Below are 12040 nucleotides of genomic sequence, written 5' to 3'. Positions count from 1 at the left end.
CAATGTGGTGTGTTTAGTGCTGTAAAAAAATGATTTAGAGATAGCCAGAACTAGTTTCTAGCAATATTGCTTTGGTAAGGTACACACTGCCTAGGTCAGCACCACTCAGTCGGGCAGATAAGTACGCTATCAAAATTCAAAGACGGTAACATTTCTTAGGAAAAAGTCAGTTTTGCAAAGATTAGAAAACTCCCCATATCATGATTATACTTTTTTATTTGAAAAACTGACATTTATCTTGATGTGACATTTTCTTAATCCCTTAATGACTTTTAGTGGAAATACCAATGTGCAGAGAGAAAATCATCATGTGAATGCAATACTTTTATTTATAAAGTATACTATTATTAGATGACAAACTGCTGGCCCCAACCAGTCTACAGACTCTTACATGGATGATTGCTTAAAAAGCACCACTTTTGATGCTACTGCCTTTATTCTTATCTAGAAGCGTCCCAATCACCTGTGTCCTAGTGAGTACACAAAGGTAGCAGGTGAATGATCCATGACTATACTCGTTTCTTATTTTCCATTTATAGGAAATTCAAAGGAAGAACTAGGAGAAACTCACCCAGGCACTAAGTAGGAAAGTCAAGAATGGAGATTCTTCTAGCGTGCCAAATAAAAAGTATACCCGGATGACCCAAGGGTTCTATCTGCAATAAAAGTAGACCTGTTAGACGACATATTCACTGTGTATAATATGTTAGACATATTCACTGTGTCTTCATAACTTTTTTCTGACATTAAATACGAGGCATATTGAATGAATATTTGCATCCAATAAAAAAATGTTTAAAAAAAAAAAAAGCCTATGCCCTCAATTGGCGACCAAACGTCTCCAAATCACGTATTATTCCTATTTTTTATTTTTTTAATTCACTTATTTATTTTTAAGAAAGAGAAAGAGAGAATGAGCAAGGGGAGGAGCAGAGAGGGAGAGAGAGAGAGTCCTAAGCAGGGTCTGCACTGCCAAGCGTAGAGCCCAAAGTGGGGCTTGAGCTCACGAACCACGAGATCATAACCTGAGCCGAAACCAAAAGTGAGATGCTTAACAGATTGAGCCACCCAGGAGCCCCTCCGAAATCACATTTTAGAAGAAAAGTCAGCCCAGTGAAAGGCTGAAAACTCAGGTGCCTTTTTGTTGCTTTTTCAGTGTTAGAAACGATATTTTAAACCTCAGTGTCCAGCTCTATATCTTGACATAAAACTTGCCCAGTCCTCTTTCAAGAGGTAGGCTTGGCTGCAATTACACTATCTAACAACCAAAGTGAAAAATTGGATTCCTGACTGACCGTGGCAGGTTAGCTCTTCATGCTCCGATGATATAAGAGACCAGCTAACAAGACCTCACTATGCATGGCTTTAAACGTTATTGATGGCCCTAAAGCAATTCTACCCTTTTTAAAATTCTTTTGTGAGCTCAGTCTTGTTATCACCATAGGAGTGACTTACACACGGTGGGGCTCAGGATTCAGAGAGAGTTTCCTGTCATTTGTCTTACCTTCATGACATTACAATTTCACTAAATATTCCTCTGGTCTCCACATTAGCAGAAGAGGGCAAAAACAGTGTCTGATTGGTGTGTTCAGTGCTGTCATTGAGTACTCTCTTCATTCTTTATACCTTTTCACATGAAATCACTCTAGTTTACATATCTTAGGCACTTTCTAGGACCTCTGATAACATATGTTGCCTTTCCTGAGATCTTTGCAATCCATTTCTTCAATTGCAGTTATAAAAGTCTGTTCTTTGTTGTGAATGGACATGTTTTCCATATATTGGTGATTCTCAACCACTGCTGTGAAATACAGAAATCCAAACTCTGCTCTGAGGAATTCCAATTCAGGATGGCTCTATAATGGAGTCTAAGAATATCCGATTTTAAAATTTCCAGAGGGTATTCTCATTTGCATTCAGAATTTATCAGAGTTGTGGGGAGAACCGACTTGGAAATTTTATTTCCTAGGCTTCTGCATTCATTTCTATACAAATACCGAGAAACAGCACCCAAATAATCCTTTGCTGACCTGCCCCCAAGGAAGGCGATGCCCTTGATTTGGGAGATTTAGAAACTGTTGCTTATCTCCAAGTCATTTGCAACTATTTCTCTTCAGTGGACACCATTTCCAGGAATCCAAAATAAGATCACAGTTTAATAAACTACCTCTACCCAGAAACCTTGTCCTTTCTGCTCACCTTCTTTCCCCCTCCCCTTCTAGGTAAAAACAATACACACAGAATGTCTGGAACTGTCAAGATCCCAAGTAGATAACTGGGGATCAGAATTAAGAGGTGGTGTGGCATTTCTACAAGAATGGTCCCCATCCTTCTATCTATAAACAAATCCTCTTTTCCCCTCCTCACACTGTGGGGTAAGATGGGAGAGCAGTAGAGAGAGAGGCTTCATACATATGCATATGTATAAATCCTCATTTAAATACATCTACATACCAGTATTGCAATTCAACATTTAATGAGTTCTACTCTGAGGCATTACGGTAAGTATTAAAGCTAAGGAGATCAATAAAATATCTATCTAAGCATGGTGTTACTCAGAAACCTAGGCAATAAAGAAAGTAAAACACTGCATTATTAAGAACAATTCCAAATATTAACTTTGGTGAGCATAAACTATTTTTAAATTTGATCGTTAGACCTGCCACTTCAATGAAGATCGAACATAGTCTAATGAAAGAATATTGGATGGAGGTTAATGGCCTGGGTCCGCATCAGCCCACATCAGCCACTGATCTGTCTCAGGTTTCTGATCTGCTGAATCCATGGGTTTCCAAAGCCTCTTCCTGTTCTATGTCCTCAAGCTGTTGCAATTGCCCTACTCATGATCTATTTCTTATTATAATTCTTTTTCTGATTCTTTCCCCATATTTCTCTTTTGCAGATTCTGTTCATGGGCATGATGACTGAGTACTATCACTACTTTTTCACAACCCTGGTAAGCACATCTGGTAGAAACGTATTCCATGCTATAGGAAACATTTCCAGTTATTTCAGAGTCATCCCCACCAGTGTCAGAGGCAGGATATTGTCATGGAGATTTGTATTACTTTCCTAAGAAACCTATAAATCCAGAAATGCTGAACAGCAGGGTTTTTTTTTTTCTTTTTTAAACTAGCATCTATGTATATGCATCTGGAAAGGGATTAAAATGATACTTCCATTAAATAGAAACTGTCAAAGTGCAAATGCATAAAGAAGAATCATCTACATTTTCTATATACATTAGAAGGCACACTAAAGTATATCTTGGCTTTTTTGATCCATGTGATTTACCTGCCCAAGTCCAGTAGATAGCTGGCTTAGCCAGGGGTCACCTGTCAGGTGTTTTGAAGACCATTAAGAAAAGGAGCATCAGAGACGCTTTGCACAGAGAATATTCTTCACCATAAAAAAAAAAAAATGGCACTGAGCCTAAGAAATTAAAAAACAGCACCCTAAATTTTGAGAGTATCAGATCAAGGGAGAATGACTTAGGGCATTTAACACATGTGAATGATGAGATAGCTCTCATTCAATTTCAAAAATCAGTGCCCCCCCACTACACCCCTCCCAACACACACACACACACACACACACACACACACATTCCACTTTCTTACATGAAAAGGAAACGTAAAACCAACCTTCTTTACTACTCGGTTAAGGTGTGTCCACTGAAATCCACGCAGATTCTGGGAAATGTATTAAGTACCATTTTACCAAATAAAACTTGCAAGGGAGGCTGATGAGTAGGGGAAATATAAGAATTTGGAACAAGGACCAGCTGTCCTTGAATGCATGCTACTGATAGAAACAGTTCATTCTATTCCTCACTCAAGTATCTCCGAGAGCATGAAGAGGTACAGAGGACATCATGAGACCAATGTTCTGGGGCAAGTGCCAAAATCATCACTCCTCCAGAGCTTTTGGGACAAGGGAGGGGGATGCAGGGCAGAAGATCTTGAACTAAAGTTTCCATGATCTTCCCTCCCTCATGGACATCCTAATCAGGTCTTCTGTCAGAACAGTCAAGGGAAACCTTGAGACCTGGAAAGCATCTTAGGTCACAAGTACAACCATCTCCCCATCACCATGAATACCTGGGTTCTACTCAAGGTGGCGTGGCCACCTGCCACAGAAATTTCTATCATCCCTGGCTGTGCACCCTCCTAAGGCTAGTTTTGTTGAAATTTGGGAAAGAATATGGACAAAGAAAAAGGCTGGTCTTCACAGAGACCTTTCAGGAACAAACAACTTACTCTCATAGTCTTGCTTTTTTCATCCTTCCCTGACGAGCAGGTGTTGCAAATCGGACCCTAGACTTTCTGTATTCTATATTGCATAGAAACCTCAACTTTTAAGCCCACCTAATTTTGCACCTGTGTAATGTATTCATTTTAGCACACTGTGTTATGTACTATGGAATCTGTGAGGGATTCCATATGCATTCTGGAATTTTCTGTCTGACCTCTTGTAGTTTGAGTAACTTTTCTTCCATTCATTGGGTGGAAATCTTTCTAGGTCTTCTTCTTTAAATTTGCTTCTTTAAGCATTTTCCTTTGGTTTTATCTGCATTCTTCCATGCTTTGCTTTTATATATTCTTACCCTTCTTGCCCATGAGTATTAATAAAACTTAACAGGAGAAAGAGAGTTACATAGTACAAAGGGAAAAAAATATATATAACACTTTAGAAGGCAGTACTCTTTTTCTGACACTGAGCCAGGAGCACAGAGCTGCCCTCTTAAAGTTCTGCAGTCTAATCCAACATTATCTTGGGAAAGGGTGGCAGTGTAGAGAAGAATTCTTCAAAAGAACAAATCTGGATGCATCTTCTGCAAATACAAATCATGAGGTATTTCTGAAGCTACTTCTTTCTCCTTAGAACTGCGGTCGTCACTGATAATACACTATCTTGCATTGCACTTCCATAAAGCATTTACACCGTTAGGAAATTTCCATGGAAGTTTTTCTCTTTTTTTTTTTCCTGTTAAATGTTATTTTGGAAGTCTGGTTTATTCTTCAATGTGAGACATTTTTAATGGCATTTTAGCGTCAAACCTTTCTTCGTAAGAAAAAAGTTGCAATCATCGCATGGATCTGTTTTAAATATGAATCAACATAAACCCCTGGTTTACACTCAGCCTCCTCTGTCATGGAAGACATGAGTGGATTAAATGTTTTTTTTCTGGAAACGCTGTGTGACAGGGAACTAGTTCTACTGTTGTGATACCTAGGTTCACACAACTCTATGCTCCAATTTATTCTCTGAAGAGAACCCTTCGCTTCCTATTCAGAGCTTGTGTCTGGTGAACATTCTTCACGCACTCAATGTATGGGACATGGGTGATTTTCAATGAGCCAGGAAATGATAATTTTTCCTCCTGGAAATGATCTTCCTGTCAAGTGCATATGCAAGTTCCAAATTCCACCACCTTTATAAGATCTGAGGCAGCCAGATGTGAGGGAGAAGGGAGGAACTGACAAGCGGGTCATTCTTGAACCAATCACATCACCACTCAGATTTTCAGTGTCCTCATGTATAAAATAAAGGCACTGGAACAAGTGGACACAAAGATACCTTCCAACACCCCAAACACTATACCCTGGACAGAATTCTCCAACTTCTCAGAATACCCAAGAGCATACTAATTATTGACAGCCAAATTCCTCTTCTTGATTTGCCCAAACTCTAACAGTGTTGCAAAAAAATAGATGCAAATGAAAACTGTCCACTGCCTTAGAGCTTCTCAGGCAACACACAAAGGAAGAACCATAAGAAATGTTCTTTCATGAAGTGGCATGAGGATGTTTGCCATTTTAGTTTTAATCTGTTGCTTCTGCGATCGTTATTCTCTTTTGCATAGAGAGCATTGAAAATGTTAACCCTTTCTACTTTTATCATTTTTAATACTGCGCAGGACTTATTTGCTTTAGATCTGGAACTCTATAGGTACAGTGGTGTAAACATGACCGGGTTTCGGCTGCTTAATATTGACAACCCTCGCGTGTCCTCCATCATTGAGAAGTGGTCCATGGAGAGACTGCAGGCCCCCCCCAGGCCAGAGACTGGCCTTTTGGATGGCATGATGACAGTAAGTAGTCTTAAAATAGAATCACTTGAGACGATGTTTGAATTCCTCGGGGGTTGGGTTAAGAATCTCGCATGCCTTCTCTAGTGTGAGTAAACGTATCACAATCTGTGCCTTGACTTGAATGAAAGAAGAAGGAGTAAATTTTCAGGTATTTTCAATGCCTCGGCATGGCTACTCTCAAAAACTGCTATTTTCAGCCTTCTGGCTATACACGCCTCAGATCAAGTTAATAAGAGTAGCCACCATTGTCAGCCAGATGGAGCCAAGGCAGAAACCAAAGCGAGGGTAAGTGGAGAGAGTTTTGCCCCCTGGGAATGTGGCCTTGGGAAGAAGGGAGAGAAAGAAGAGGAACAAGCTACCTACAAAAATTAGACAGAACCTCATTTCTGCCTTCCTCGTTTCTGCCACATCTCAGCAAGCGGCGGCACACATGGAAAAGTGCCAGATTTACATACAGTTGGCGTGTTCACGTTCTTCCTGCCTGGATATGTACAGGAACACCTTTGCAGACATTGACACTGATTCACACCAGCCATATGTTGCTCTTGAAGCAGTTGCCAGACCCACCCCCTGACAAAGGAGAGGTACTCTGCTGAACAGATAAATTGCAAACTGCCTCATCAGAGCGCTTCTTGCTAACATCATTTGTCTTCTGTTGTCAAAGGCACCTACCCTAGTTTTATTTCTCTAATGAAGCTCCCTGTGTGATGAAGAAAATAGCAGGAGATAAAAAAAAAAAAAAAAAAAAAAAAAAAAAAGAGCTTTCTATGTAGGAACAGTGTCATCTAAAGGGAAAGACACTGGGAATGCAGGCAGGTAATAGCATTTGAAATTGGCCTAGTATTCCATTTCTCTCTTGCCATCATCGGGAGAAGCACTCTTGCTTTAAAGATGCAATTTACTGATAACTGAAAGGTATCATCTTGCAGAGAAATGAACTTGGGATTTCTTTTTTCATGAGAAACAAGTGAGTAGAAAAAATAAATGAATGAATGAAGTGGTTCTGGATGATTCCACGTTCAAGCTCCCTGTCTGTTTTTCAAACCTGAAATAACTCTTAAAATACACAAAGTGATCTGAGAGATAATGATGGGAAGCATTTTGGTACAAATGAGCCTTGGGCGATTTAAAATGTTGCTTTGAATAAGAACAAGTAGAGAATATCTGAGGAAATACTAGGCTTTCTGAAAGGGGAGGAGCAAGCCAGAGAGAGAGAAAGAGTCAGAGACAGAGAGAGACAGAGAGGTATGCTAATACACTGGTTTTTCTCGTTTTCCTCTTGGATTTGTAGTTCCAGTGAGTTCAAATATGGCTCAAAACCCTCTGACCATCCTCCCTACCCCCAACGAGATTTCTATCATAGGATAAGATCTCAAATAATTGTTACCTCTGCTTGGTATATACCACTAAAAAAGTTACAGTTTGGAGCTATGTTAACACAGATTGTGGATTCATGCCAAACAGTAAATATTCATCACAAGGATGGCTTAATTTATTTTTAAAAAAAAAAGCGTCTGTTGTATTCAATTATACTGAGCTGACAGGACAGTTTGTACATATTGACTGAGATGAGGAAAATCATTAATAAGGAGGAAAGAGCCTCACAACTCACACTGACTCAGGCCAGGCACGGGGTACTGCTATTTCCCCAGCACAGCTCTTGGTGACCTGGGCAAATGACAGTCCCGTGGGCAAGAGGCATGACAGAGCCAAGTTCCAATGGATGGAAGAGGTCCTGTTTTGCCTGAAGTTTATGACTGTCATCTCCCCTAAGAAAGAGATCTCTAGGCTCTGTTATTGCTTATTGTTATTATTATACACTATAAAAAAAGAAAATAGGGGTTTATCAGAACGGAAGAGAAGGGCTCACCAGGGCACTAAAAGTGGGGAGTATACAGCTATATCAGATCATGTCTAGACTAGTCAAAAATGTGGTAGAACACCGCACCCACTAGAAGTTGGATCCCATGGTCATGCAGAATTGTTTGCCCCCAATTTTACTGAGATAAAATTGTACACATTGTAGAATGTGTACAGCCTAACGGGTTGACTTACATATATTGTAAAACGATTATTGCAGCAAGTTCAGTTAGTATCCGCCCATCTCATGTAGATACCATAGAAAGAAAAAGAAATAGGTATACTTTTGCAATTTATCCCATGAAGCATGATATTGACCTTTTTTTACCCAAAGAGTCCATTTACCAGTTCACTGTTTCCTTTCTGCTTCTAGTAAAGGGGACCCATTTGGGGATGTAGAAACTGAGTCACAGCAAATTTAAAGAGCAGCTTTAAAGGCACTCAGTGGACTAATCTGAGTCAAGAGAGCACACCCCATGTCTCCAAGCTGGGGCCCAGATCTAACAAATCTTTGTTCGCGTGTTGCCTCTGTACTCAGACTCTTTTCTTCTCGACCTTACTGATGAAACGTCCCCTGGTTTCAGTTCCACAGGGTCTGTAGTCCTCAGATCTCATGTTTTATTCCTTCGTGTATCTGTAGCATTTGTGGCTCTCACTACCTAAAACCCTCCCTGATTCCGATTTGCCACTTCATTAGAGAAGCCTGCTATGAATCCGCTATCTAAATAATCTAAATAGTAACCCCCTGCTGTTATTCTCTCTCTCATAGCCTGTTTTCCCTTGCTCTGTAGTCCTGTGACTTAATACACTACACTTTGATTTGTTTGTTCTATGCTTTCCCTTACAAGAATATAAGCTCCATGAGGACAGAGACTTTGTCGTTTTGTGATCTGCCTCATCCCCAGCACTGGGAAAGGCCTGGTACAAAGCAGGCCTTCAATAACTATGTATTTAATAAAGGAACTAATACTAAATAAATAAGAATTGAGCATCTGCTAAGACCAAGATGTTAAATGAAAAATATTCATATAGTCCCGAAATAATTCTGTAAAAGTCCAAAGAGAGTTCCTATAAATAAGAAATAGGCCTGAGTAGTGCAGATAGAGATTATTCTAAACTATTAATATTATTTTAAAAACTAACCTAGACTAACCACTGTTAATATTTAAGTTACGCCATTACTCTATTAGAATTGCATTCTCTGAAATTGTATGCATTATACCACCACTCTCCGATGTGAATTTCCCTGTTGCCCTATATAGTTATATTTTTGTGTGCACTACATACATATACAGATGTCTTATAAATATATAATGTAGAAAAATTTTAAATATGTTTAAAAATACCCATGTGTTTTTACTTCCCACCTATTTGTCTAATGTCCTCTTTAATGTTTTTTTGAAATTTATTTCTTTTGAGAGAGCAAGAGTGGGGAAGGGGCAGGGAAAGTGGAGGGAGAGAGAATCTCAAGCAGACTCTGTGCTGTCACAACAGAGTCTGACACGGGGCTCAAACTCACAAACTGTGAAACCATTAACTGAACTAAAATCAAAAGTCAGAGACTTAACCAACTGAGCCACCCAGGTGCCCCTTTAATATGTTTAACTATTAAAAATTTCTTAGAACATCATACACTAAAATATCATCAAATAATATTATGATATATATCAAAACACATCCAAACATGAAAAACATGTCCAAGATGAAAAATATTGACTCCAGACTTAAGAGCCATAGATGTAATTAAAGGGAACAAATGTTGACTTTAAAAATATGGTTAAAATTAAGTGAAGAAAACTGTTACTGAGTCAGTAGAGTTCAAAAATAGTGAAACTCGTTATTTAAAACATCTTGAGATTAAAAAAAGAAGGTGTTTTATCAACTGAAGTGTTAATTAACTCAATAGAGGTTGGAGTGATTTTATAAAATCTACTTTATTTCTTTTCACTACATTTAAATTTCCCTTAACATTTGGGCTGATTTGATCTATTGGCTTTTAGATAGACTGGGATAATGGAGTGGTTCATTTTAGGATAGATTCCTCTCTGACTGTGAACCAAAACTATATATGATTCAACACTACATAGGGATCATAGAAACACAATGCAGTCTATCATTGGCCTTCCCGGTCCTTTAAATGCATTCACAATATCAAGTTAGGTCAGTAGTTTTATGTCACATGTGAGTATTTCCTAGCATGACGCAAAAGGGAGGCACTTTTGAGTGTCCACCTAAATGTTCACTCACTCCAGTGATGAAAGACAATGGGCTGTGGGATTCAGTGGGAAAGCAAGACCTTTCCAGATAAGCAAAGCCTACGTTAAGTACTGGCTATGTCCTCTAAATAACTGAATGACCTGACTAGGTTATTTAGCCTCTAGGAGCCTGCTAGCTCATCTGTAAATCTGTAAAATAATACTGTGCAGTGCTCTATAGATTAAATTAGATAATGTCTACAAAGCCTCCAGGACATAGAATTGAATTTACTTGATGGTACCTGCTGTGAAGCCAGTGTGTACTCAATCAAAGAACAAAAGGCATTCTGAAATGCAGAGGCAGAATCCTTTTTGTTTACAAGAGACAAATTTCTTGGCTTGCCCATGGAGCCCAGGATGGCTCCTTCCCTGGTACCTGTGTGACCTTCTGCGATCAGTGGAATCACCTGGGTATGTTTTCCAACTCCACATATGGTCCTCTTTTTCCAACTCCTCCCTGTCTCTCTCAAAAGCTAAAAATGCTTCTTCACGTTACAATATGTCAACCTCTGTGCCGAGTCTCACTGGACCTGCTGGAGTTGCTGCCTTAATTACCAAATTTCTAGATTGTGAGTACGTGATTATATCTTTACTACCTCTACAGCCCATTTCCAAACCCTGGTTTGCTTGCGGCTCGCTCTTTGCAGCATCATTCCCAACTCAGGATGTTCACTGCCTCTCCCGCTACTTTGGCTCCTCAACAGCATCCACCCCCACAAGGGAAACTAGCTAATTCGTACTAAGAGACAAATTCTGCTAGCTGTATGCTGTGGGTGAGATATTTTAATAGAGGACCCAAGTAAGAGAGTAAATTCAGGAAATGAAGGGAAAGGGTGTTATTTGGGAGAACTTCTCTTTTAGAAGATATTTGATATTCATTAACCATACCAGGTTAGTGAATATTTCTAAATTTGCAGAGAAGATGGGAAATCCATACTTTTTGCCCGTTCGCTCCACAAGGACTAAGTCTTCCTTCAGCACCCCGATCTTGTCCAGCTTTTCCCAACAGTGTTATATAACAGGAAGAGAGCAAAATGTAAGGACTCTGTAAAGCCACATCCTGTCACTAATCCTCATTCCTAAGGGGTAGCATCTCACTGGATTGTGTTGGGGTCCCCAGGACCATATTCAGGTTTGACGATTTGGTAGAAGGACTCACAGAAATCAGCAGACCTGTTAGACCCGTAGTTTCAGTTTATTGCAGCAAAAGGATATAGATTAAAACCATCAGAGGAAAAAGTTACAAAGGGCACACAGTCCAGGAGAAACTATGCAGAAACTACTAGTGTTCCCCTCCCAGAAAAGTTGTGGTGACAGTATTTCATTCTCTACAGCAATGATGTGGGACATGTGTGAAGTGTTACTAAGCTGGGAAGCTCACCCAAGCCTCGGTGTGAGGGTTTTTTATCGGGAGTCAGTCACATAGGCACAGAGCAGCCCCATATCTGACCTTAGTTACTTAGTCTTAGTCTTAGTTACTCAGCAGTTCCTGAGGGCAAACTGAAATAGCGCGGCCCGGGGCCCCAGATGAACAAAAATAGGCATTCGTCATAAATCACACTGTTGGCTGACACTGTTTAGCAATGCCCAAGACCCCAAAGAGACAAAACCACTATGATCAGCCAAGGTTTGGGGTGTTTTTTCCCAGTAACCAAAGGTCAGTCTTTTCTTTGAATATGTAGAGTGTGAGCACCCCAGACCTGCTGAGTTAACCCATGCTGTTAAGTTAACCCATTGCATGCTGTTGTGATAACTAAAACATTGTGTGAGACTGCTTTTCATATGCTTGTTTCGTGATCCATGTTGCGGTTAAAAGATTTTCTTAGGGGCA

At 39.7% G+C, this 12040-nt stretch overlaps 1 protein-coding gene across 7 annotated transcripts in view; it reads left to right on the top strand.

The window, feature by feature from the left end:
• Positions 1–12040, top strand: part of GRIK1 (glutamate ionotropic receptor kainate type subunit 1) — a 374134-nt gene that overhangs the window by 261203 nt on the left and 100891 nt on the right. For all 7 annotated transcript variants that reach the window (XM_058731842.1, XM_058731839.1, XM_058731840.1 and 4 more), the window contains exons 5-6: positions 2903–2956; positions 5921–6094. In XM_058731842.1, coding sequence (XP_058587825.1) covers positions 2903–2956; positions 5921–6094 — 228 coding nt within the window. The remainder of the gene's footprint in view (positions 1–2902; positions 2957–5920; positions 6095–12040) is intronic.

This window comes from Neofelis nebulosa, chromosome 5, assembly GCF_028018385.1.
Source record: "Neofelis nebulosa isolate mNeoNeb1 chromosome 5, mNeoNeb1.pri, whole genome shotgun sequence".
Lineage (NCBI taxonomy): Eukaryota > Metazoa > Chordata > Mammalia > Carnivora > Felidae > Neofelis > Neofelis nebulosa.
Note: the sequence above shows the minus strand (reverse complement) of the source record. Positions and strands in the feature narration are given on the sequence as shown.